The sequence below is a fragment of the Megalops cyprinoides genome, chromosome 4 (assembly GCF_013368585.1).
Source record: "Megalops cyprinoides isolate fMegCyp1 chromosome 4, fMegCyp1.pri, whole genome shotgun sequence".
In the NCBI taxonomy this organism is placed as follows: domain Eukaryota; kingdom Metazoa; phylum Chordata; class Actinopteri; order Elopiformes; family Megalopidae; genus Megalops; species Megalops cyprinoides.
Genome location: NC_050586.1, coordinates 14,723,932 through 14,750,589, shown reverse-complemented (window position 1 = coordinate 14,750,589; position 26,658 = coordinate 14,723,932). Strand labels below are relative to the sequence as shown.

The 26,658-nt window shown below is 41.2% G+C and overlaps 1 protein-coding gene across 2 annotated transcripts; it reads right to left on the bottom strand.

Annotated features, from left to right (window-relative positions):
* Positions 1-1,096: 1,096 nt before the first annotated feature.
* Positions 1,097-26,479, bottom strand: rnf122 (ring finger protein 122). 2 transcript variants are annotated; one of them, XM_036527418.1, is made up of 6 exons: positions 25,808-26,479; positions 11,833-11,989; positions 3,965-4,010; positions 3,125-3,166; positions 2,587-2,669; positions 1,097-1,951 (listed from the first exon to the last, which is right to left on the bottom strand). In XM_036527418.1, the coding sequence occupies exons 1-6, from the start codon at positions 25,830-25,832 to the stop codon at positions 1,837-1,839; spliced, it is 468 nt and encodes a 155-aa protein (XP_036383311.1). In that variant the 5' UTR covers positions 25,833-26,479; the 3' UTR covers positions 1,097-1,836. The 2 variants fall into 2 exon arrangements, with proteins under 2 accessions (XP_036383311.1, XP_036383312.1); XM_036527419.1 differs by having other exon boundaries at positions 2,587-2,666.
* Between the last annotated feature and the right edge of the window lie 179 nt (positions 26,480-26,658).

The following is a 26,658-nucleotide window of genomic DNA, read 5'->3' as shown; positions in this document are numbered from 1 at the left end:
AAAGCATAAAAAACGTTCTGCAGATATCTGTTTGATCCTCTGTATGGTCAGTTAAGGTGAACACAAAAATGCATGCAGTATAAATGTCAGGCACTTTGCTGGTGGATATTGCCATTTTCCTTGACATCCCTCTGTACATATATATATACATAACATAGTGTTGATCAGAGCATCGCTTTCACTGAAGGAGGCCAACCATATTTCTGGAGACTCACAATCTTGCATATTTCCTAGGATATCTGTAAATCATAAATTACTGAATATGTTGATCAATTTCATTTTTTGATGGAAAAGATACAATTATTTGTAATTGAAAGAAGTGTCAATATGTGGAAAAAAAAGAAAAAAAACAGGACACAATTTGGCACCAAAACTATGGTTGGCAGCAACATTTATACCTTTAGTATTTCATCAACTACACTCTCCATTATCTGGTCATTTCATGACTTCACATTCAGATTAGTTGTTGTCTGAAAGATACTTTTTGGCAAATGAACTGACCTTCAGTGATCACAACGGCTTACGTACATTCCGCAAAATTAACTTTCCATTTGCTCAATCAATTGATCGCAGAGCGTGCTGCCGTCAGTGACCACAAATAAATGGTTCACAGGTTGCTAGGCTACAAGGCAGTCGTCTTTTCAAGACACATTCTTCTGCAGGAAAATCCATCACCCAACTCATGACCCAGGTAACTGCAGAAATGACCTTTTGAAACAGTTGTTACTGTGCTTAGTGCTGTGCTCAGTCTGGGCAGTGTTTGCTTGTTAGTAGTAGACCTAACGAGTTTAGTGACTGATATTCACTGCGATAAGCTATAAGGGTGGCATTAAAAACAGAACCATAAGTACTAAACATGAAAATGTAGCACAGATCAAAACCAGATTTGATAAGACTCATAAGACTCAAAGTGACTTTATCCCTTTTTAACATTTCGGTCTCTGACACTGAAAATTAATGGAAAAATAGACATTAAGGTAGTGACTGAACTTACATATTTATCTGATCGTGTTGTCATTTCCCTTTAGAAATGTCACACAACATAGAGCAAGCCTAAACTACAGTCCCTTTGTTCAAAATCTGACTGAAAGGGTGTAAGTATATGTCACAAACAGGAATGCAGACATAGTGTCTGTGGACTAATGCATGATTTATCTACCCATTCCCTGGTATGTTACCTGACACAATCGCAGGTTTACCAATAGGAAAAACGTGGGTGTGACTGACAATGCAATACAACTCTAAAAATCTAAAAATGCAAATCTGGCTATTCATCCTGTACAAGAGTGTCAATCTCAGAAAGCAACTGAGATGCCAAAATTTTGCACTTGACTTGCATTTCAGTTACATTTATAATCTGCCTTAAAAAAATCTATCCTTGGTTGGTGGATATCTTCACAAATCTGAAGTCACTTTTGCGTTGTTGCTGAATAGCCATGGGCAAGAAAATCTTGTGAACCCAGTCTCAAATTTATCAGCATTTGGCTGGGTCCATTTCACAACAAAATAGAAAGCAACTCTCACTCGAGAACAAACCCGACACCTCCAACCTACATCGCGTGTCACACAGATGCACATCGGGCACCACTGAAGATGCATCCTCCCCCTCATTTCCCACTACACTGTTAGTCTGTCTCTTTTATTCACCGTCCTTACCATGGTGGGGCTGGTACTAGAGTTCCCTGGCTTTCTCTGTTTTGTTTCTGAACTTGAGTGTGTCCTTTTGAGGCAGACGTGTGTGTCACCATGGACTTGAGAGTGTTTGTGTGCGGGCTGAGGAGTGTTGGCTCATTTTGTAATGTCTTGTCTAGACTGCTCTCCTTGGGGGTTGCCGGGCTACACCAGCTCGTCCAGCAGCGTTCCGATGCCCTGGTGCTGCTCTGGGGGCCCCGCGATGGGCTTGTTGCACATGGGGCACACACAGCGCACCTCCAGCCACTTCACCAGACACCTGCGAGCACAGGAAGAGGGGTTAGAGACCCAATTTTACCCAGCATCCCTAAGGCTAATTTTCACAAACATGCAGCTCTGCACAGTCACCTCTCACTCCATACTGAGACAGACCTCTTGCCCCACTCAGTGATAGTCATCCTGTCAATGGGATCAGGGAGGCCAGCAAACCAGAGGCATGAGACCACACAGAGTCTGCTGAATTTGACAGTCTGCTAGTCCATGGGTTTTTGAGTATGTCACAGGAATAATAAATCACATCACTAAGATATCTCTACCAGGAAATAATGATTCCCAAACAGAGTCTAAGCAGATTGCACGCATATAAAGAACTGAAACCAAGGATAAAACTATTCTGCATTTAGGACTCATAACTGGAAGACATTTAAAAGGGTGTTTGCTTTCAAACCTGACCTTCAAGCTAGAAGTTTAGTTATGTTTGTTTTGCAATGCCCTTTGCAGAGGAAAGGATTTGTTTTCCTGTTAGACTGCACTGTTTTGAGGTTACTGTGTTAAAATGCCACCAGCGAAAGACAGATATTTTCAGGAAGATTACTGTTCTGTGATGTTCAGACCTCTGCCATTATAAACCCCAAGCAGTGGCAGCCCTCTTCCCTGCTCTCATTCCCTACTCACTTCCTGTGGAAGGCATGTTGGCATGGCAACACTCCTAGTTCATCTTTCACTTTGAAATCCTCCAAGCAAACAGCGCACGTCTGCTGTGATAGTGAGACAAAGAGGGAGAGAGAGACAGGGAGACAGAGCAAAATTTTGCCAGTGTAAGACAGAATTAGATTTGACAGCGAGCATTAACAATTAATGTATCTTAATCACCTTCACCTGACATTGATTTGCCTACTGCACATTACTGTAAGACGGGCTCAAAAGGAAGGAATGACTGAGACAGAATAAAAGTGCATTCAGTAAGAACAAATACATCTGTGATATTCTAAAACAGGTACACACACATAATTGGATTTGTTTCAAGCCCACCTTGTCTTAACACTTTCCTGAACGTAGCACTGTTTTACTGTGATTGTTCATTGTGAAAACCCTTATCCTATAGTAAAACATTGTAACACAACCTATCAAAGAAATTGATTGAATGTAACATTAAAGTTAGCATAATCCATTAATATATTTGCTACATGTGAGTAATCCATGCTATCCTTACCCCATGAAGATTTAATTTCTTGGCATCACCTTTGAGTATAACCTGATAAAGGAGAATTTTGTTAAAAATGAACCTAACCTTCAACACACCTACTCAAACATAGAAATTGGATGATTTGAGCCATGTTAAACTCTTCCTACAAGTAAGCCTGCAGGACATAATGACCCTTGTGTTTGATCTGTCCAGCCACACTTCCTCAGTTCTACAGAACACTCTTCCTGAATCTGCTGAATACTGCATGGCACAGACAGCTTATGGAGCACTGGAATTAAGCTGCAACTCATGCATTACCAAAACACAACAACAATAACATATATTATAGCTTGTTGTCAGTCTTGCCAGTCACCTGCTGTCCAACCTAAGTTAGAAGACTTGGAAGGGTTGTGACTTCAAAACCAAGTCTACACTGTTATGTGCTAGATTACATCAGCTATTCAGAATCTACTCAGGGATCAGCCTTGACTGACTTTTGCAGAAGGTTTAGAAGGTTTAGTAGGCAGCAGGGAGTGCCTGCACCTACAGAACAAAACTGCAGTGTTGTGGAAAAAATTTCACTGAAGTGCATTGCTTGGGTTCCCACTTTCAATATAGGCACTGGAGAGGGAGAGAATCAAACATCCAATGACATATACACATATTATATTGGGGAATCTGATGTACAAGTCTGATTTACTTTACAATATGCACGTGCATGCTCATTTTCTGTCAGGTACTAAGATTTTGGTACATGTCCTCAGAATTGGCAAAATGTGACTACTTTTGACCGGCGAGTAATGAGTGGCTCTCCTACATATGTGGGAAGTGACAGACTGTGGTATTCAATATAGAAGAATGTCTCACCTCCTTGTATCCGAACCGCTCGCTCTGGGCCTGGTGCCTCAGCTTGCTGGGGATGAAAAGAATGACACGAAAAGAGACTGATGAGCACCCAGCGAAGGTTTCGTAATGACAGCACACTTACAAAGGCATTAGCTTACTGTACAGCCCTTGAACATGCACTTCAACACTCTACGTTCATCGAGAACACACCGTTTCCTACATCAGGGAACGGTTGAGCAATAAACTGCTCCTCTTTTTTTTCCCCTCTTTACAAATAGGCTATGCTCAGACAAATAAATTATGAGGCCTTCACACAATCACAGATGGGAAAGGCTCTACATAATTCCCTCTGCTTGACTTCTGGCTACCCTACTTGGAACCTTCTCTGCCACAGACTTTTTTTTGGCTGCTCAGTACAGGCAGCATTGGGGCCATCTTTTGCTCCTCTTACAAAACACAGTGCGGTGACAGGCTGAGAATATTCACATAATTCACGTTCTTTGGAGGCTGTGACCCGATGTAGGGTCCCCACCGTGGAGTTGCCTGCTTCTGCCGGAGTACCTGTGGAACCAAAGTCAAGGTCCTGGAGCAGTGCAGACTTAAAGTAGCCTTTTTATCTCATCAGCTGCCACGGAACTCTCTGCATTTTTCCTCCCTTAAACAGACTGTACTCAATGAACTCAGGTAGCAGTCATTTGACCTGAAGACACAACTTTTCAGTGGATACAACCCCCTAGTAGGAACTGAAATAAGAAGGAGAGATGCCATGAACAGCTGACATGAAAAGGAAGTGGTTAGTGGGTTTTTTATACTTGGATGGGATGGGTTTGTTGATTGCATACGAAAAATTAAAAGAGGAGAAGGAGGGAAATAAAAATTCTCCTCCCGAATCTTCATAGACCTTCAATTGCTCCACTGCTTACTGTCCTTCATTTTTATCCTATTCTTGCATCATTTTATTTTTTTTCTCTTTTTCACTTCAAACACTTGAGTCTCTCATAATATGTTGTTGCTCCTCAGCTTGCTTTAAACTACCTACATGCTAATTACTAATCATAATTCAGTCTTAAAGAAAGTACACTTCATTCTGAAATTTTATTCAGATATAACATTTTATTTGTATATTATATCTGCTATCAATTGACTATGTATTGTACGTTGCCCTGAATGAGAATCATGCAAGTGTGACGACAGTAATATCGACTCCCAGTACTGGCAATTGAACAATTTGTCCCGACTCGCTCTGCACATTGCCACAGCCTGCTGGTTTGGGTATTAATAGATTATTTCAATAACACGTTGAAGTGAACAGCACCAATTGATAGAAATCCAAATGATTTTTAACTGGCCTCTTCAAAAAACAACAAAAAACACTTGCAATACGCCACACTCTCCTGAATCACCTGAAAAACTGTGGGTGGAAAGAGCTGTTGCTAATGCTAAAATCCACTGTATGATTCACCATGGTGTCATGTAACCAAGCACAGGTTTCTATTAGTGGCCCACCACATTAAGCATGTCTGCAGAGCTCATTCTCAGACACAGAGCAGCGATCAGAAGACGATGCAACCAGCAATCATACTCCCAGACTCACTGACACATTGCATATGGTGCCATGCCAATTTGCTATGGCCTGGGGCTGAATAGGTTTGACTTCAAAGAGTCTAATTAATATTATCTATCATTAAATATTTAACATTCATACTCAGATTGCTCCTCTGGAGACAAAAGTTAACAGAACAGTCTCACAGGTCCCTCTCTTACCTGGTAAGTTCCAAAGACAAACAGACGCTCTCTCAAACACTTACGAACAGATGTAGGTAGGGATCAACGTGATCTCCACTCCATTTAAGCTGTTTCAGACAAAGCACCAAAACTAACAGACCTTGGGGCAAGGAGGTGGATCATCACTTGCATCAATGTAATATTTTTTACTTTATATTGGATACTTTCAGTTCTCTTATTCGCTGATTTTATATTCAGACACATTCATTTTTATAGTTCTTTCTGCCTGACCTGCTTGTCCACATCAACATGGGAACCACCTTGATGGGGCTGACATTTAGGAATTCATTAAACTTCAGATCTTTTTTGTTTGCAAGAGTGCTAAAATACAACTGCTGCATTTACATCTTTAAAATTTAAGTTTTTAAAGGTCAACTAAAGTATTCTTTGGTGGGGTTTTCCAACATATACAAGAGAAGTCCAGTAAATAAAATCATAATTAAGGATGCACATGTTTTTGGTGCCTGATCTATATCATAACCACACTGTACTGTCCAATTAAAAGGGGGCCTTGTTCTAGTAATGTTGTTGGACAATGTCCCTAATAACATTTTGTTGTTTTGAATAAGGCACTACACTAGAATGTGCATCTATGATCAGTCCCCATTACTCCTTTCCTAGTGCACAGAACTAAACATCGAAAAGACTCTGGACTGCCAAATATGTAGGTTAATGTGTCCTACATACTGTTTTCCTGATACCAGGAAAAACTAGGCAAGACTATCAAACGTAGCTTCAGACTGCTCAACCTTAACCTGAAAAACATGTTTTTAAAGTTATTTCTATGCCTATAAATAAGACATAGCTTCATCACTCATTTCATATCAAACAAGGTTCAATATGAATCACACCCTGCCAGACTGGAAATATTTGAAGACAGTCCTTTGTGGGTGAGCAGACACCCACCTGTATTTAAAGTATAGAGCAGAAACTAGGGCTGTGAAACTCTGAGACTTTTGTAAGAATTAATCCAATGCAGAGAACTGGAGGTTGCAAGTAGGTGACCTGTATACTTTGGAACAAACAATGAGGTAATTAACTGTTGCAAGAATGCATAATGGACAGGCATGTACATTTGTTTTATGACAAATGTAAATCCCTAAATATGAAGTCACTTGTAACTTAATTTATGAAAAGCCTGTCATGTTTGGCCTTTTAATGTGATAGTAGGACTCTGGGGAACAGTGATAGCAACTGAGACTGGAGAGGAAAAAAACAGGAATCTCTGTGACCTTGGCCTTTAATCTGAAAATCAGCAGGCTTACACAGATCAGGGACAATAATATTTCTGTATTATTTCTGAAAATGCAAGTGCAGATTTGTCTGGGTTTGAAACTGTAATTAAATGATTATCAGAAGCCTCTGGGCCCTTGACCTTGTGACCTGAAAATCGAGGCTCTGGGGAGTCCTGACGACAACGCTTCAGTCAGGTTTCATCAACTTCCATGCGTGATCATCCAAAAAAAGGACAGTCAGATGACAGATGGAGATGGATGGCCCCAAAATAAAATCCTTCTTTTGACAACTCCCTTTCTTGACAGTTAAAAAATGTTACCTTTAAACAGGCATTTGAATGATGAAAGCTCTCACACTACAACGCAGTTCATTTCCTACTCTGACTAAAACTCAAATGCAACATCTCAAGCGTAAGAATAAAATGAAACACATACAGACAAATAAATAATAGGCAAGCACTGCCAATGGTGGAAAAGCATTCTGTCTCCCAGGCTCTGACATAAATGAGGAGAGAGAAGCGCAGGCTGATGGGAATAAATGCTGAAGTCCTTGAGAGTGATAGGCACAGCACCTCAGGCAATTACCCGAAGGTTGGTCTGAGTCTGCAAGCTTGTGTGCATCATGTCCTTCAGCATGAGAACAAAAAAAGACATGAATCTAGAATGAAACTTCCTCAAAATCAGACACTTCAGACTCTGAAAATCAATGTGCTCTGCCTGAAACTGTGATCTTCACTGTACAAACAGCCTGTCATTATTGGTCGCCATCTTTGCCTGCTGTTTACTCTTGTGTCATCCTTTATGAACACTTCAAGACTGTCAAACAGCATAACGTTTGAGAACTTTTTTGTTTCCCTGATATTGTGCACTGTAGGAAGGACATCAAAGGGTGATGGTATTTTTTTAATGAGTTCATTCATCTATGAATTGTCTCCATCTCAAACATGAATAAAACCTCATGGATGTATTATATTACATTATTGGCATTTAGCAGACACTCTTACCCAGAGCGATTTACATCAGTTACAATTTTATCCATTTATACAGCTGGATATTTACTGAGGCACTTGGGGGTTAAGTACCTTGCCCATTTGATTTGATGTTAATAAAGTGGTTCATGAAATAGAGACCATTCTTGACAGATATTAAAACAAACCAATACAACTGTATCACATAAAGGGCTTTCAACACCACAGTATAATTCTTCTAATGTTCCCAGATATTTGCTTATATTTGAGAAGATCAACTGTCCACAACATTACAGGTTCTGTAGGACATTGTCATGTAAACTTTTTGTAGACTCTGTGTCAATGAAAAATAATAAAAGAGAACAGGACTCTGCTTTCACAGCGGACGACCACAACCAAAATATAGTCAAAAATAACAGTGGGAACAGTGACCGGTGATAAAGATCTCCTTCCAATTGTTTGAGTTGGGAAGTAGTTAAGGGTTAAGGAAGTGCAAGATACTCAGAGGCTGTGTGCATATACTGCTCCTTAAAAATTGACCTTGACAAGAGGATATCAAATGGTTAAGCCTGCCACAGTAGAGCACAAATCCATATTTTAAATATCAAGGCTGACTGATGTTAGTTCAGTACTGTATTTGTTGTCAATTAAGCACCACATAGCGACATCAATACTCCTCTTACTGTATGGCAAACAATTGTATTGACAGCATCAATGCCAAGTTTGCACTAGGTTCTCCTTAAGTGAGTTTGTGGATTACCCTTAGCACCACCAATACAAAAACCAAACTAGCATGTGTTCATTAGTAATAATCTATCTATTTTCTGTACCTAAGTTGCTTAGTGAGACCTCCAATAGGCAAGGGGTGAAAGAGGTAGTGACCTGAGATAAAACCAGAAAAGTGCTCTGCCTCAGATGCTTAACCAGGCTTCAAAACTAAAGTTCACTGTGACAAATCCCTGATGACAACTGCTATTTTTGCACTGTGTGTCCGTTCTAGAACTGCCCACCAGCATGCGCCTCCAGGGCGACTTCAATAACACAGAGAAGAGAGAAGGCAGCCATTCTAATGGGATGCAACTCCTTCTCCCGAAGCCTTGTGAAAAGGACCTTTAACGCAGGGACAGGGGTGAAGCGAGGTAAACGAGGCCTGCGAAGAGGCGTCAGAAGCGCACACTTGAGTTATCAGGCGATAAAACTTCATCCTCCTGCTGAGAGCAACGTCGCCGCTGCAGCAGGAAGGGATCTGAAAGTTAAGAGGAGCACCTTCCTCCTAACGTCACACTTTCCACGACTGGGCAAAAGACCTGCAATCTAGGGCAGGCAACACCAGCAGTCTAAGCACAGCGTCACTGACCCTTGATAAGATGCTGCATGCGAAGAAAAATTCAAACATGAATGCTGAGAGCCAGAGAGGTAGCACTGGCCTCTGTACATTAGTGTGCACTCATTCTGAAAACCTAATGCCATGCCGGTACTGAACTACATCTTCATTTCAGGGTGTGCACCAAGGAGGTCGTCATAAATATGTAACATATAACTATACATGAATAAATCATAACTAAAGCTTGTTCTGGAGCCCAAAACTCAAGTAATATTTTGCTGCAGTGCACTTTGGAAATTGGACAAGCATAACCATGTACAGCTAATTAACAGAATCACTGAATCAAGGGAATTGATTGAAAAAAATAAGCAGACACCATACATGCCCTCACCAGCTTTTTAGCTCTCCAACTCTTCAGCTCAGCAAAACACACAGGCACCATTCCACATTATTTATTTCATATTACTGCCATTATGGGAAGCCAACTCTTAAGTGTTCACTCCCAAATGTTATCTTTTGCAGAACAAGCTGGCCTGCCCTGAGGGGTGCTCCAGAGTAGCATGTATGAGAGGCCCAAGAATGTGATGTTCAACAGAACATCTCCCCTCCAATCTCCCTTCACTGTCCATGTAGCTCAAAATATTTTTAGATCAATGAGGCATTACAAGTCTAATGAGAAAGATGGGTTTATTGAACACTTTGTAACAATTGTGTAATCTCCTATAGTCCTCAGTGTAGAGGCGTAAACGTAATTAGACTTTCTGATTTGACTGTTAATATGCTCATTCTAATCATTCTCTGCTGAACGAAAGCAATTAGAAAATTCTAATTAGTAAAGCTAAATTTATATTACATTAGATGTTTTTTTTTAAATTCAGTGAAAATTAGAGTGGAATAATGCAGACAAGTCTATGGGATTGTTACTTGTATCCTAAAACCTGGGATTTTGAATTACGAATTTATATGTGCAAAGTGCAGGCTTTTTTTCGATGTCAAAATAGGGAAAAATCTAGCAAATAACTGAAATCTGTTCACAAATTCACTCACACTAAAAAATAAAAAAACATATAAGTAAAAATGAAACCAACCCAAAGAAAAAATATGAGGACCTTTGCCAATATGCAGACCTGACTCCACATGTTTGAAGTTCACTTAGATTTTCCTTTAGGTGATTAAATTAAATTTAATTTATGGGATCACCCAACACCCAATACTGAAAGCCATGCAACTGAAATTTTAGCTAAAAAGTGGCATATCCTTTTCAAAAGTCTTGTAAAACTGTCTGCAGAACACTTCAGGTCACCAGACTGCATTCCTCTCAGATGAGAGTGTAGAGAGCAGTTTTCCTACAATCCTCCCATATAGTTAAATCACTACACTTGCCAGGGTAATTGAGGTGAACTCAGTTCCCCCTGCTTAGTGACGTCTTTCCCCTTAGTGTCGCTGGCAACTTCCTGCCTTCTAATTTCCTGCCATTCCTGTCCAGAGACAATTGTCCCTGGTGATCATCAGTTCACTGTCAGGAGAAGAGATCTTAGGGACATGCTGTGGGGGTGGAGGCCAACACAGATTGCCCAAAGCAAAAAAAAAACACCCTGACAGCGCAGTTGTCTATTATTAATCATCTTTACACTAACAGTATGCAAGAAAACTGCCAGTGAATACCCACAAAGCTGTACATTAAAGCTGGAACATTTGCCGCATTGCCCTCAGACACAAGCAGACACAGTCACTGTTTCAGCTGGATGTCACTGAAAGTCAGATCTCACACTGATATCCTAATTTGTAGTATGGTGCCTGCAGTCAGAGCACCACCCTACTGTGAGTGGAGCTGTGCAGGGGGGTGAGCTCCAGTTGGGAAGAGAATTACTGCACATGGCTCAAGGGCTACTGTTGCTACACGTGCACACGCACAGACAGGGCTATTGATTATTGTAGCAGGCAGCCCCCCCCCCCCTTTCCCATTAGTTTCTGAGGGGAGCTGATGTGGAGACACTGGCACACTTTCTGCCTCACGCTCACTGACCTTGTGGGGGAAGCTTTGGGGGAATGATGGCTGTTGGCCAAAAAATCCCCATAGTTTCAGCTGATTTGTAGTCAGACAAGCGGACGTTGGTCACAAAAGCTGACTTGTCTCTCCAGTGCCTTTCCAGGATTTTTAACTGGGGGATGAAAGGAGTGTGTGTGTGTGTGTGTGTTCAAAACTGACAAGCTAAAGCGTCTGTCTCCCTCCTCACAAGAAAATGAAATTCCACTTGGTCATACGACCAATTATACTCTGCAACCTCTCTCAACATTACTAACTGCAAAAGTAACTGCTGGAGGCTACGGCTGATGTCCTTTTAAGGGGTGTTTTGGGGCAACCACACAAGGACAAAATGGTTCCTCTCACACAGCTGTGACTTCAGCTCCATTCACAAATAATAAGAAATTACCATGACGACATGCAAACCCCTCTGATTACTCTCGACTGAGGTTTACCTCAAACGTACCTCACAGGTAAGGAACACACAACTGGGTGTTGTGAGAGACATTGTGGTGTGTGTGGTGCATCCACCTCCGTCTGACACATCTCACCTTATGAAGTAGCAGCAGAAGATGAGGCTCAGGACAAAAACGAAGATGCCCGTCCCGAAGATGACCATGTAGATGTTGAGGGGCAGGTCCTGGAAGGTGATGGGAGGCATTGTGCACGATTTATTGGAGTAAATCAGTCCCAGACCGCAGAAGCACCCTAAACAGACAGACACACAAGAGACCAGATGAGGGCAGATTAGGGCACGGCAATCCCCTGTGTGGGGTCAGAGTCCAGGCGCCTCTTGACCACATCACCTTGCTCAGATCTGGGGGAAAGGGGCTACAATCTTCTGAGGGCAGAAGGGTGAGAAATGTCAGATGATCTTCGACAAAGTGGGGAAGGGTCACATGGTTTGGATTTCTCAACTGATAGCCGTAAAGGAAAATATATGCATTCTGTTGTTTTGTTGTAGTCCACGGCCACACAAACTGCAGTATGTGCCTCCATATTTACCTTTAACAAGGTAAGGAGCAGGGTTCATAACCCAAAGCTTGCCAGTTCGATTCTGATGTGAGGAACTGCTGTTGTACCCTTAGGTAAGATACTTGTCCCATACTGTCTCTCTCAATACCCAGCTGCATTATGAATAAAATTTAAAAATTCGAAACTATGCAAGTCACTGTGAATAAGACATCCTACTAGGCAAATATAATGCAATTAAAATATGCAAAAACGTAATAATCTAAAAACAGACTCCCTGCCTGTATGGTCCTGCTGACAGCATCAGACGACAGAGACATTTTCCTAAATGGTTCTTTTCCATCACTTCCAAAAATCATGGTAATACACAAGGTCTTCTCTCCATGCAATGCGTGTATCAATCTTTTCATCTTGGAAAGACAGAGCACAATCCTTTAATCCCCCCCGCCCCCCAAGAAAAACTCTCCAATGCCACTGTGTACATGAATTGATGCGCGCTGCATTTCAACCTGGGCGCCAAACCTTGATGTGACCAAGGACATTTATAGAGGGAAAAAGCACAAACGCCAACCCATCTCCACATTTTTTTCTGACCACCCATACATTATTTCCAGCTGTGAAGAGCGAGTGTCTCATATAATGTACTTCCTTAAAAATGGACTACTAGGGATAGATGCGACGCAAAATTACAGAAATCACAGACAGAAATCTCTACGCAGTTTAACCCTTACAAACTTTAACTTTTAGTGACGAATCTAAGTTATATTTACACTTTTTAATTTCTTTTACAATTTTGTGACGTCTGTGTTAGCTAAAAGGAATGAAAAATATTGCAAAGAGGATAAACAAAGCTCTTGAAATGGAGGCACACTGCAGAGAGACCCAACAGAGTCTCTGTCATGTCTTTATGCCTTAAGTATTCAGTCGGTTGCCTTTTCCTCATTCCTGTTCTTACACACCAGTCTGTCAGCAGAGTCCGCTCACCAGTAAAACACAGAAGGTGTAGAAAGTGTGTATAGTATTGGTCCTGCCAGGATTCTCTTCTCTTAAATAACACAGACCAAAGCCCTGTCTTGGCCCAGCAACCCCATTCGTCCCTAAACTGAATGTCAGCATGCCTGTACTGCAGCTGTGCTCCACCACCCACCCACACACACACACACACACACACACAAATCCACACATACGGCACATTCGCGAATGCTGTGGAACAGTCAAGTGAGGGCGTGGGGTGGGGGGGCTGAGAAATCTAATAAAGGTAGTGAAACAGGGCAGTGTGCGCAGGGTGACCTTGCTGTGGATCTGGTATGCATTCCATGTGCGTCCACATATGGAGGACAAAATTGTACTGTCAGCAAACACCGCTGCCTGGCCTGCCCCAGCCCTCTCCTCACTGCTCCAGAACTCTCACAGTTCCCGGCACAGGGAGCACTCCGTCTGGCAGTCAACTTTAATAAATCTGTAGGAGATAAATCACCATGTCCATCAGGGCTGCTTGTGCGTTCATGGTCGTTAGAGAGACCTTATCTGGCAGACAGATTTCAGCAGATGGCAAGAGAGAAAGCAAAATACACATGGACAAAGGATACCCAAAGATCGTGCTTTTTGATGTTTGACAGTTTCGGTGGAAAAAAAAACCACAATTATAAGGATGTCAAATTAAAAGTGAAATGGCAGTCAATGTAAATAACATTGTATCATAGAGTAAACTAACTAAGTAAAAAGCTAAAAAAAAAATTTAAAATACTGTGCTTAGCCTGAAGTAAAATGAAGAGAATTTGAAAGGTCTAACATGAGTAAAAAACAGTTAAAGAAAATATACATAAAAATAGAAAATATATAATATATATAGTATATTTTTATATAATATATAAAAATATACTTTGCTTAAACTGAAGTGAAATCAATTGAATTTTAAAGGTCTGAGCAGCAGTAGGCAAGCAGGTGCTCATTACTTCAGAAGATGCCATCCTCTAAAGACGTCAGCAACAGTGAATCGACTCACCAAGGGGCCACTCTATTCTGGCATCATGAGCACCCCCCTCGTGGGACTTGATGTACCTCATCGGACTACCATCATTCAGCATGATTCACTGAGCAACCTGAATGGAACCTGATTGATTTGGAGATATAAAGAAACCTTTCACAAACAGCCAAAAAAAATTTATGGGGATTTTTAAAAAAAAAAATATTCCATAAACCTGATCACTGAGGCAGCAAACAAAGCTTTCAGTGCTTCACAGATACAGGCGCGTAAATGCTCATCTCTGGCTGTAGTAGTCCATATCACTGGGACTCATTTCCAAAAAAGACAAGAGTTACAGTTTTGGAGTTCCAAAAAGACCTTCTGCAAACATTGCCTGAAGTAATGTAGGACAAAACGGTACAACAATGACACCAGATGTCCCCAGATATATGAAATGTGAGACTTGGGAGAAGAAATTCTACTGGAAGGGAAAGAAATGGTGACTTGACCAAGTAGGTATTTTGGTACTCTGCTGGCTAAATAGATAAATAAATAAATAAGTCCACTTATCCCACAAATCAAACTATTTAGATAAAATAACATGCCAGACTGTTGCTAAGACTACCCCAATGACTCAAGCAGGCAGCCAGATGAATCACACTGGCGTGGAGATTAAGGCGCCAAAGGCAATGACCTCATGTTTTATATCATCCACAACTTTTCTGATTAAAGAGGATCATCAGGGGAGTTCAGTGGAAGGGTGGAATCTGACTATGCAGATAAAAACATGACAAGGTTGTAACCAGGCAAACGTTACGAGTAATTAATGGCTTAACCTGATCTTAGAGAGACATTCTTACTCCGGTGTTTAAGCTCATAAAGAAGGATACAAAATGGTCGATAATCATGCCATCCTGGGGGCCTTTTGTGTCCAACAGCTAAATCAAAGTAGGACATGGTTTGGTTAGAAATTTGATGGAATACCTCCTGGGCAAACCAGGCTGATGCTGCAAGAGGTGTTAGTGGGCCAGCAGGAGGCGCACTCCCCTCTGGACAAAATCAATCCAATACTCCAGAGCAGTGATGGGCACACATTGCTCCAGTAGGTGCTACCTTTTTAATGAGAGTTTAAACTGAAGTTTCACTGCGATATTTAAAATTAAAAGGCACTTATTTTTAAGGTACAGGTGTTAACCTTGGAATGCTTGTCAAACCCCCCCCCCCCCCCCAACTGGCTCTCTACATCTAGTCCGCGTGACATGTTACAAAAGACATGAATAGCTGAACAAATGAATTGTATTACGCAAATTTATGCTGATACGTCAGGAAAAAAATCATTGCAGAGAGAAAAGGCATGAAAAGATATGTATTTTAACACAAAAATGATTGACGGTATTTTAATGAACCTATGACTGCATTTCATGCAGCTGGCCATGAGAGACAGAGAAAACTGACTGAACCGTCCAGATAAATTGGGGAATATACATAAATAAAATCCTCTTGGATACAATTTGGACACACCATTTTAAATAGCAGCAACAAGAAGAAGAAATAAAAAAATAAATGAACCATGTTTAGTGATACTCTCTGATGTCATTTTACCATAAGAATGAATGAGGAAACTCTCCATGCAGTCAAAAACAGTATATGCAACATTTTTACTCATAAATAATACTACCCATTCCCATATCAGAGGCTTATGACTGCTCTGTAATTTGTAAAGTTTTGCCAACAAAATGTGAAATTAAAACAGCATCGGTACTATACTAAAAGTACTCCAATTTAGGTCTGCCTATACAGGCAAAACACATCCAATTTCAATTTCACAGCATCAAAGGATGCTAGCAGCGAAAAGCTACAAAAGACATGTTTCCTGTAGTAGCACTTGACTCAAAATAACAGCTGCATCACCATCAATGATTAAAAGTGAATATTCTACACTGAGTGTGTTATTCAGGTCTCACAGTTGTGCTACCATTCCTGAGATTAAGAAAAAGGAGGGTGTCCCTAAGGTGCCCATTAGATTCTGCCGCTAGTTCAAGCTTTGTGGAGGTGTTTCTGCACTCCACACTGCTTTCCCATTCTGTTACAAGGGTCTGCATTTGTTGCTGGATAACAGCAAGAGCATGCTTTGAGTCAGATGCACTGAATGCAGGCCAGTGGGTGGAAAACATTAGCGTTTGTGCTTCACAGACAAGGAGATGTGATGTGGGTGACTACATCTGCAGGTTATGCCATCTTAAGGCTCGTACGTGATCTATTTTTGCCGCGCACGACACTCACAGACCTACTTTGGTCAGCACGCCGAGCCCAACCCGTCTTTAACCTGATTGGTTACATTCTTCGCCTCCTCTCTTCTTAGCTACTACAATAACATTATAGCATGGAAGGGCAAACAGAGCAGCTACTAAGCTGCACCTTGATAAATGAATTGTAAAAGAGCAGAAGTGCTCTCTGATATGACATTATTCAACAAGAAAAATTACAAAGGGCAACATTTCAGTGCTGCATTTACAGAGATCTAAACAGCAAATATTCAACAAATCCGGTGTGTCATCCATTACATTACATTCATTTAGCAGATGATCTTATCCAGAGGAAGAAAAGAATAGAAACGTATCCATTCAAGTTGAATGAGCAACAGTTTCAGACCAGTGAGTGTGAGCATAACACTATTCCAGCCCTGCTGTAAGTTAACTTGTGCAACCTGACTAGACAAGGGAAGCCAAGTGTACTACCATACACTAGTCCCTAGAACACTGAATCCAAAACACATTGCAATACTACACATAAAATAAACAGCACCTGCTACTACAAGCTACTACAAGTAGCAGGTGTTAAGGTGCAGGGTTCGAGGTGGAACTGCGTCAGAAGAGGACCAGTGATTCTGCTGTCCTGACCCCTGTAGGGAGTTTATTCCACCACTGTGGGACCAGTGCAACCAGTAAACTTCCACGGTCAGCTAATTGTCAAAACAATAACATTAACTGGGTAGCAAACAATAAATGAACAAACTAATACAGCTTAAACTAATACGCCTAATACAGCTGACTTTTTTACAATGTAAAAAGCTACAATACATAGTTGCGAAGCACAAGAAAATGCGAGTGTCAGCTTAAAATAATGTTCTTAACACTAACTGGCTAACAGTGAAACTAGCCTAATCTAGCAGAACACTGGACACTCATTCCAAAACTGATGAAATACAGCCTTTACCTACACACTCATTGCCTACACATTGCTCCTGACACAAAGCTGTTTGTCTGCATGGGCATGCGTGCACCTCAGCTTTTGAGTCTTTCAACATTCATGACAAATAAGTGTGTTTATAAGTAACCACAGACCCATTTAGAGGGTAACCTGACATTGTTTACAGTACTGGAACATAACCTGAGCGCTCCACTGCAAGATCCATTCAACCGTACAATCCATGGGTAGAGCCCACCCCTCAATGAAACACATGGCATTCCTGGTATACTTCAGGGAAACGAAATGAACGCATGAATGAGAGGTGTGGTTCGGACCATGTCTAGGCGTTAGGAGAGTCAGACACCGCAACACCGACTAACAAAAATCTCTTGATAAACCGCAGTCCACGAATAACGAATTCCACCCTGGTTGATGTCCAGCTGGGCTCACGTCAGGGATTCGGATGCCAGAGGGAGGTCTGACAGGTCGGGACGCCTATAGCACAGCTCTAGTGTGACCCCGGGGCAGAAGAGAGAGGCACACACTTTTGGCCACAGCTCCGCGAGGACCCAGGTTGGGCAGGGAGCCATATGGTACCTTCAAGGACACTCCAGTGACCCTGGCTCACTGTCCACCTACACAATGAACCCGTCCTGCTCGATAATTGTTTTTAATTAAAGAAACTAATTAATTCTGAGTGAATTCGCGGCAGATGGGATGACTGATGCAACTATCCCCCGTGAACTCCTCCACAAAAATAAAACGTGGGAACTTGAAGGCTGCCAAGCACAGAGAGTGGTTCAGTGCAAAAGACAGTAGATATAGTAGATTAGTTATAACATAACTAAATTAAAATGCTGTGAGTACCATCAAAGGCGTACTGTGGGATAAAGCCAAGGTCAGAAGTGAGAACACAGGGAAGAATGGAAAGGGCTGAAGATGGGAAATTGCCAATGAAGCGAGAGTCCTTTATCAACACGGGATAAGGTCCGCACAGCTTTTGAGACCGTGCCAAAGGTGCTGCTGTGGGTGACCCCAATCACCTGAGAGGACAGAAAGGCCTGCCCCCTTGTAAAACCTCCTTGCTCATTTCAGTGCGCATACATTTGCAGAGCGGAAAAAGCCAGCACAATGCTAGGCTTTCAGGCTATTCACACTGTACACTTTTACTCTTCGTTAGAGAGCTTCAAAATGCAAGAGGACTTGAGAGACAACACATTCCACAGAGGGACTCCTCTACCTCCTGTTACCCAGTATACAGGACTGAACAGAGCCAATGGACCCTCTGTCTGAATGAGTAGATGGTGTTCTTTCATTTCTAAAGACTTTATGAGAATACAAATTCCTTGCTGCATCTCCCTCTTGTGCCCTTAGTAAACATACCTTTAATTTGGGTCTCAGACAGTGATGTGCAGTCCTATACAAATGCAATAGTTCATACAGCCACTTAGTTCCCTATTAAGTGTACAATGTTATCAATACAAGATTTAGCATTCACAGAAGAGGACCTACCTGTTGATGGTGGCTCAACCTTCAGAATACAAGGGCTTGCAATGAGGGGACTCGATAGCAGAAAACAAGCTCAGAATGCTTTTGAAATACAGTTGAAATGGCAAGCAGTCTGTGGTCCCCTGACACAGATTGCTTTCAAAATGCAATGTGGAGAACAACATTTCACATTCCAACACAGCTACATCACAGCGAGATTCTAGAGGCCACATCAAGCAGCATTGTGCATAAAGGCAATGGGACAGAAGATGTGTCTGGACATGTTACCCTGGAACAAAGGGACACAGCGTTGAACAGACAGCAATGTGGAAAATTTACCTCATTTGAACAGCAGTTTATCAGGCCCAACTTTAATGTCAATATCTTATTGTTACTCACCTACAAGAGTTATCAATATCCTAAAATACTTATAAAAGACACAGTAGACTGTGCGAATTAAGACCCCTGCCTGGATTTGGTTCATTTTTCATGTCAAATTACTCAGCACCCTGGTTCATATCAATTCAGCTGGCTGGCAACCACCATCCGACATCCTTATCTTCTCACAGACAGATTTCCTGTGTCATTTCCCTCACTGATATTATATTACTGCTGCGATCTGTGGAAACTTTTACCGGTCCGCTTGCTACAGAACAGGTAAAATAAAGACGGGAAAGAGTGTAAGGACAAGATCCCCGTGAGGCACAGTGCCTCTGCCATTTGCTAATCACAGCCTCCACTTATTATGCTCAGAGGTGAGTCACTCCACGACTTCAGATGCAATGGATTCACCACTGAAGGCTCCTGGAACAAATGTAAGGCAGAAAAGGAAACAAGAGCATGAAGCTTCCTGTCGTGTTCACAGAGAACCCATGCAGTTTGCACAGATATAAAATAGGACATCGCACCGTTGCCTGCGTGGTTGCGTGCCGTTTTAGTCAGGACACAACTGTGAGGACACTCCACTCATCTCGTTCCCCCATCACCCTGCAGCGCCACATGAGGGTCACATCACGATGGAGCTACTGCACCGGAGCCACACAGGCAACCAGAGGCCAGACGAGCAGGGAGCTGTCGATATAAACGTCAATGAGACCCTCTGTTTACTGTTTCTGGCCTCTCCGTATGAAAATGGCACGCTCGCTGATGTTGCTCAGTGGGTAGCTTTGGTATTGGCACTGCCTAAGCATCCTTAGACCAGCATAGAAGTAATTTAGTTAATGAATGAGAATGTGTACAAAACATAGGGTGAACCTGTTTTTTTAATTACACTGCATTATCGTCATTTAGCAGACGTTCTTATCCAAAGCGACTTACATAGGTTACAATTTCTACATGTTACATGCTACATTTATATGGCTGGATATTTACTGAGTTTACACTTTTGAGTTATACACCTTGCCCAAAGATACAGGGGAATCAAACCAGCAACTTTTCGGCTGTGAGCCCTGCTCCTTACCAGTATGCTACACCGACGTCCCTTTGTAATTAATTCGTAATTAATTTACAAATTAAGTTGAAGAGTCCCCAAAAGAGGCTGAGAGCTAAACACTCATGCTGACATAATTTGGCTTTATGTACAGGCTTCCAAAGACGGCCACATCTCCTTGCGGCCCAAAGCTGACATCACATACATCTGGAAACAGCTATGGGCAGTGCGCCTGTGACGTGTAAACGTGTAGATAAGGTACACGTAAGGATCTGAAAGGAACGCCGCACGACAACTGACCTACATTGCCAGCCTCCAGAGGGGCCGGGGCGTTACCATGGCACTGAGGCCTGAGGATGGGCAGAAAGCCCTTGCTCAGCTCGCCTTCTCACAGCCCACTCTGAACTTTATATCAGCACTCCCCTCTGAGCCTTTCTCCCCGTCAGAGGAGAGATAATAAGCCTTCACTGGTCCTCCTCTATTGGAAAGCCCACGCTTTTAAAGATATATTCCCGTACAGCATCATTTTTTTTTTCCATGTTATTCACGCAGCAGTGCACAATCTAGAAATAACTGCTACATACCTTTTTTAATACAAAGTATGTAGCCAGTACCTTTGAATTTGTACTCTTCTACCAGTATCTGAAAAAACATACACACTTCCCTGTGCACTTTTTCCTTTACATGCCCAAAAGCCGGCATTTCACGGTTATATTGGAAATGTCCGCACTGATCCGGCAACCACCACCTAGAATGTACAGTAGTGCTGTTTAATCAGAACACAACAGACCATTTATGTTCTTTCTCCCACATTTTGGCAAAGTGAACAGTTCAGTCCATATAAGAAAATCACAGCCATCTCTCTTCCTTGCCTACTATCACCATCACATCTGTGGTTTGCATAGCGTGACCGGATGAAGGTTCACAAAACCTGCGTGTTGTCCTTGAATTGAGAAGATTAGGTCAAATACATCTGGAGCATTCATTATGTTCTCCCAATGTTGCGTACCTTGGTGTGTCTTGAATGGAGTCATGCTTACACTCTCTGGTCTGTGAGTGTTGTTAGCCTGGTCTGACACTGTTGCTCATTTAACTTGAATGTATGCACTTATGCTCTCTTGTGCTGGAAGTCGATCTGGATAAGAGCATCTGCTAAATGCATGTAATGTAATGTAATTCCGTCTTCTGTAAAAGAATGGTATTAAGTCACAAGGAACCCCCAGTCCTGGCTCGTCGGGGACTGCTGGGTTGAAGGCCCTAAAAACAACCACTACACACAAAAATACAATTTATTCAAATATCACTGAACAACACCAGACTTCTGTCATGCTGCTCTAATGGTTTGCCTTTGATTACTGGCCAAGACATACTATTTCTGAAAGAAAATGTTTTGTTTTTGGCTGTGCGCCAGGGACCTACATAACTATTACTTACAACAGAATTGCAGTCAAGAGGTTATGATTTTATCATGATTTATACTACTGAACATTTTTTAGTGCTACTGACTGCCTGCTGTACAGTGCTCAAAGCTTCATTGTGCTGCTTTCACATGGTGTTTTTGCATTGTTATTATCTGATTTATTTATGAAGTCGCTCTGGATAACAGCGTGCTAAATGAATGTAATGTAAATGATTTATTGTCTGAACGGATGTGACAATTAATCAAGCTAAAATGAGTTGTACGATGAATTACATGTATTTTTGGTAATTGGATAATATGTGGAGCATATAATGGAGCACGTTATTATTATTACCTAAAAAGTAACAAAAGTAACAAAAATTACAGTCACCAAATCAATGTTTGAGAATGTAAGAATGAAATAGCCAACAAGCTGGGAATTGCCGAGACAACAGTCTGACTTGAAAAGAACACTGTGTGACTAACTACGAAAGAGGAGGATAATATTAGCAGTGCAGATGTTAGCTGATAGCACAGCGTGAAGCTGAAACACTCAGACAATTTAAACAGTGCGTACATGTGACCTCAAATGTGCCTAAACACTCCGGTCGTTTACAACGAGAGAACCCGTCAACCACAATTCATTTTCAGTGTAACACGATTATACTTTGAGCAGCAGACATAATGACAACACCATTGACAAGGAATCAGGGCAGCAGTGTAGTGTAGTAAACCAAACCAGTGTAGTATAGTATAACCAAAATGTTGTGGGTTCGGTTCCCCACTGGGTCACTGCTGCTGACCCTCAGGCAAGATACAGTATCTAACCGAGAATTGCCTCAGCAAATATCCAGCTGTATAAATGGATAACATGCAAAAAAATTGTCCTTCAATGGACAATCGGCTCATATAAAAGTGAAATAAGAAGCATGGTACAAGAGCAGCAGAGCTGAGTCATGTCACTTCCCATGTTCACAGGCAACGATATGACATTCCACCCTCCTTTTTGCATAACATGGCCCTACAGATGTCTGAACTCAATATCTGGAACATCCCAAAGAAAGACCAGAGAAGCTCATCTTAATTAACTGTCATTGGTAGCAAGCAGTGAAAGTAACACAGAAATGAGCAAGACTGGCAAAGAACAGTGACTATATGTGCTAAATGTATGGTGAATTCATAATGACTCATAGTAGCTTCAATGAAAAAAACAAGACCCACACTTGTCTAATGAAAATGTTTGAGGTTGGTGCAAACGACACATTCCCTATTCGGCCTATTAACTGAAAATGGATTTTTCTCTAAATTGCCTTCAGCACCTCCCAGTTTCATCACTAGAACAACAAAGACCAAGGTGCCGCCTCAAAATAAGCCATTTCTGTAACTTCCTTTGCTTCATACTGCTTACAGCCCATCCTAGGACAATGACACATATTGTAGTCTGAAAAAGAGACCTGCTTAGAAATGGATTCCAGGAAATTTCAAGGAAAGTTCCTTTCTAAGCCCAGAGCTGGAATACCGATTTCAAGCAATGGCAGTTATAACCTTCAACCAAACAAGTCAAAACCACAGGAGAACAGAGGCTCCCTCTACATTCCATTCATTTTGAAGAGAAATATGGGAGGGAATATATGAATATGAATGAACACTTCTGCAGCCTGTCTCTCCCCTGTAGTCTTCTTTCTTCCTTTCATCTCTTTGCAAAATGCAAAAACATTTTTTCATACACTGAAGCTGGATTTCCATCCCTAACATCTTGCTACTATGTTTTATCCAAAGTGGCTGCTACTGAAGTTCTGGGTAGTTTCAACTGGTGAGACTGGAACGAGGGTTTGATAACTGTTAAAAACATTACATCGAACCAGCAACTTTTTTGTTACAAACCCTGCTCCTTACCACTACATCACTACTCAACTTGTATGTAAGAGATGCACAACAGTTTAAAGCCAGAAATCAGCCAACGATTATGAATGAAAAAACAATGTTGGGGATTTGACCCAAGAATAAATTAAATAAGGGCTAAACATTTCACATCATGAATTTGTTCTAAATAAAATACTGACAAATGGCAAAACCAAATAAACTCAACAGCAGCAAGTTTGACCAATTACAATTCTGTACTCAAATTCCTATCCTAACCTCTTCAATAGTAAAGACTGTGCCTAGCTGTTAGGCACTACCTGACATGGTCTGACTGAGCCACCATTACCTTACTGTAGAACCCAAGACGATACTTCTCTAGAGAATATACTGAGTGGGATTATGCTTGTCTCAGAATTCTCAGTCCAACGAAGCTAATTTGGCCTCTGCATTCCTAAACTGTCCATCAATCCCTGCATTATCCTGGCTGGCTGGGTGAACTGAGCCCTGACTATCCAAGCGGTGGCCCAGGGGGAACAATTGAACTCTTTATGCAGTTTCTCTCCTGTTACATCTATTTAAAAAAGCCACATTTTTTTCAACCACATCTAGTTCAGTAAACCCGCTGTCACCAGTTAATGGTAAAAGGAATGTAGAATCCTACAGTAAATGAAAAGATGACTTGTCCAAATCAGATCCTGATCTGAAACACTTTTTTCGTGTGGCAATTTTACTGAATTACAGAGTTGCTGTGAGAAATCTATGGCCCACACACTAACATGGTTTCGGTAAAATCTGCACTTCAATGTCAATAGTGTTCGCCCCAATAACAGCTACAGCGACACTGTCTAGTGTTATTAATGCAATATGCGGAGCCACAGATTCTTGAGGAAGATTCTCCAGCATAAGAAGATCAAGTGAAAACGACAGTGACATAAGTCAGACGCTAATAAATGTATAACACTTGTGTATTGCTCCAACAGCTACAGACAACTAAATGTATTAACCTACTCGGTGCGCTGTGAACAGTGGTTTTGATCGCATCCTGTTATAGCTCACTGCACTATAGGGTAACTTTCATCTCTACTATATATATAGCGATTGCCCCGGTCACTGACATCCCCTTGTCCGTGTGTCAGGGGTTAAACTGACACAATTAACAAAATTATCAAGTGATTTTGTGAAGCGGTTCGCATTACAACACCTATTAAAAGCCTTTTTTAAAAAACTCAAGACAGATTGGGTTTTTGGCTGACAGCGTTTGTCAGATGCATTAAATTGATCTGAATGTTAAATAATCATAAATTGTTTGCATTCAGAGATTACAGCCAAGAGCAAAAGTATAGGCCAATCTATGTAGCTAGGAGGTCGAAAATGTGTTGTCTCAAGACGAGAAAACCACCCACGTCTCAAGGTAATCTCTATGGTGGATAAATTTGCTATTCTTTGTTTGAGGTTTGATGGAATACCAGTCCACAACATATACAGCTAAATAAAGTGTTTCCAGAGTTTGTGCACCTCGTCAGAGAATAAATCAAATTACTCATCAAAAGCAACTGTATTTTACTTCTTTTTTTTACCAAGTAATGAAATGTCAAGACATCAATATGTACGTTCTTGAGCGTCTTGACAAAATGATTTACATTCAAAGTAGTCAATTTCTTTCCAATTAATCAGCAGTCTTATATATTATATTTTACCATCGCAGTAAAGAGAACAAAGTTCACCAAACATAACACATTTTATTCGAAGATGGTGGAACAAGTCACGATGTGTAACGATTTAGATTTGGGGAATATTAATGGTCGCTTCAACATTAGCGGTACAGCGTCAACAAAACAAGGCACTATAAGATGTAACTATAACATCTAACTAAACACCTTGCCAAAACATATTTTACAATGTGTAAGTTGTTTATGTACTATTATGTAGTAGGCAATATGAAAAACTAGCTAACTAGAAAAAAAGAAATTAAAACACGAAGCGAATACAGGCTACCGTGCTTAACATTTCCACCTAACATAAATGATCATGTTAGATTATATTTGCTAACCTGAAACATGTCAATTCCTTTAAGTCCCTTATAAAACGGCGATCTTGGCGCAGTCACGCCAACCAAAAAAATGATGGAAAGGGAATATTGCTAGCTTGCTGGATCTAAATCACACCAAGTGCAACTGAACAATTAACAGGCCTACCAATGATGTATTACAGAATGCTCACCGTTACACCACTGGAATGGGTGCATCAATACACCAGAAGTATGTCTTGGAGGGAGAAAATGTGTGTTATAAACAGCGAGCCGATGCTCCAGTCCGTCGTGTCCTCAATTTGCTGGTTTCACATCAATGTCTTAGCATCTGGCAGGGTCTTCTTCATCAGTGCTACAGTAACCCCCTAATAACCGGGGAATAGTAGAAATTAAACACTTTCTTGTTTATTATCTACCGACATGTATCGATATGCCCACAGCCTGAAGCAAAGTTGTTAGCGCAGTGGCAATTACGAATGAACATCTATTTACACCGCGCCACACGTTTCAGAAAAAAAAACGTAGCTCGTGAAATACCATACCATCCGTAAATCTGTTTATAAATTAAAAATGCAAAGTTGTTATCGCTCCTTTGTCTGTTTCTCCCAGTCAAACCAGCGACGACCATTTAGCAATTGCATCCGTATCCATTGAAGACGAAGAGAGGGGAAATTTTTCTAATTTGCCTTTTTTTCATCCCGCCCCCTTTAAGGCGACTGACACTCACTCGAACCAATCTTAACCGCTACTTAATTCCTAGCTGGCCTTGACAAAGCCCGGTAACAGGTCAACCCGCCCTCGACTGTCCAGTTATAGTTTTTTCAATCAATACTTACGGACAGGATATAACTTGCTCTGACAGCACTCAGATCATGAGACAGTTAAAGGCGAAAAATCGTTTACTACAATTATTTAATTAACATCCTATAATAATCTGATATTTTATATCAGATTGTGGATTGGTAAATGAGAGTACTTCCAGTAAATTCAGTGGATCATACCATTTAATTGATTCCTTTTAAAAATGTTCTCATAACACTTT

Excerpts from the sequence above, each read along its gene's own strand:
- rnf122 (XM_036527418.1), bottom strand. The coding sequence starts at position 25,832 with ATGCACCCATTCCAGTGGTGTAACG. Across the intron at positions 11,990-25,807 it reads CCCATTCCAGTGGTGTAACG|GGTGCTTCTGCGGTCTGGGA; the intron begins GTGAGCATTCTG and ends CTGTCTGTTTAG. Across the intron at positions 1,952-2,586 it reads CAACATGCCTTCCACAGGAA|GTGTCTGGTGAAGTGGCTGG; the intron begins GTGAGTAGGGAA and ends CTGTGCTCGCAG.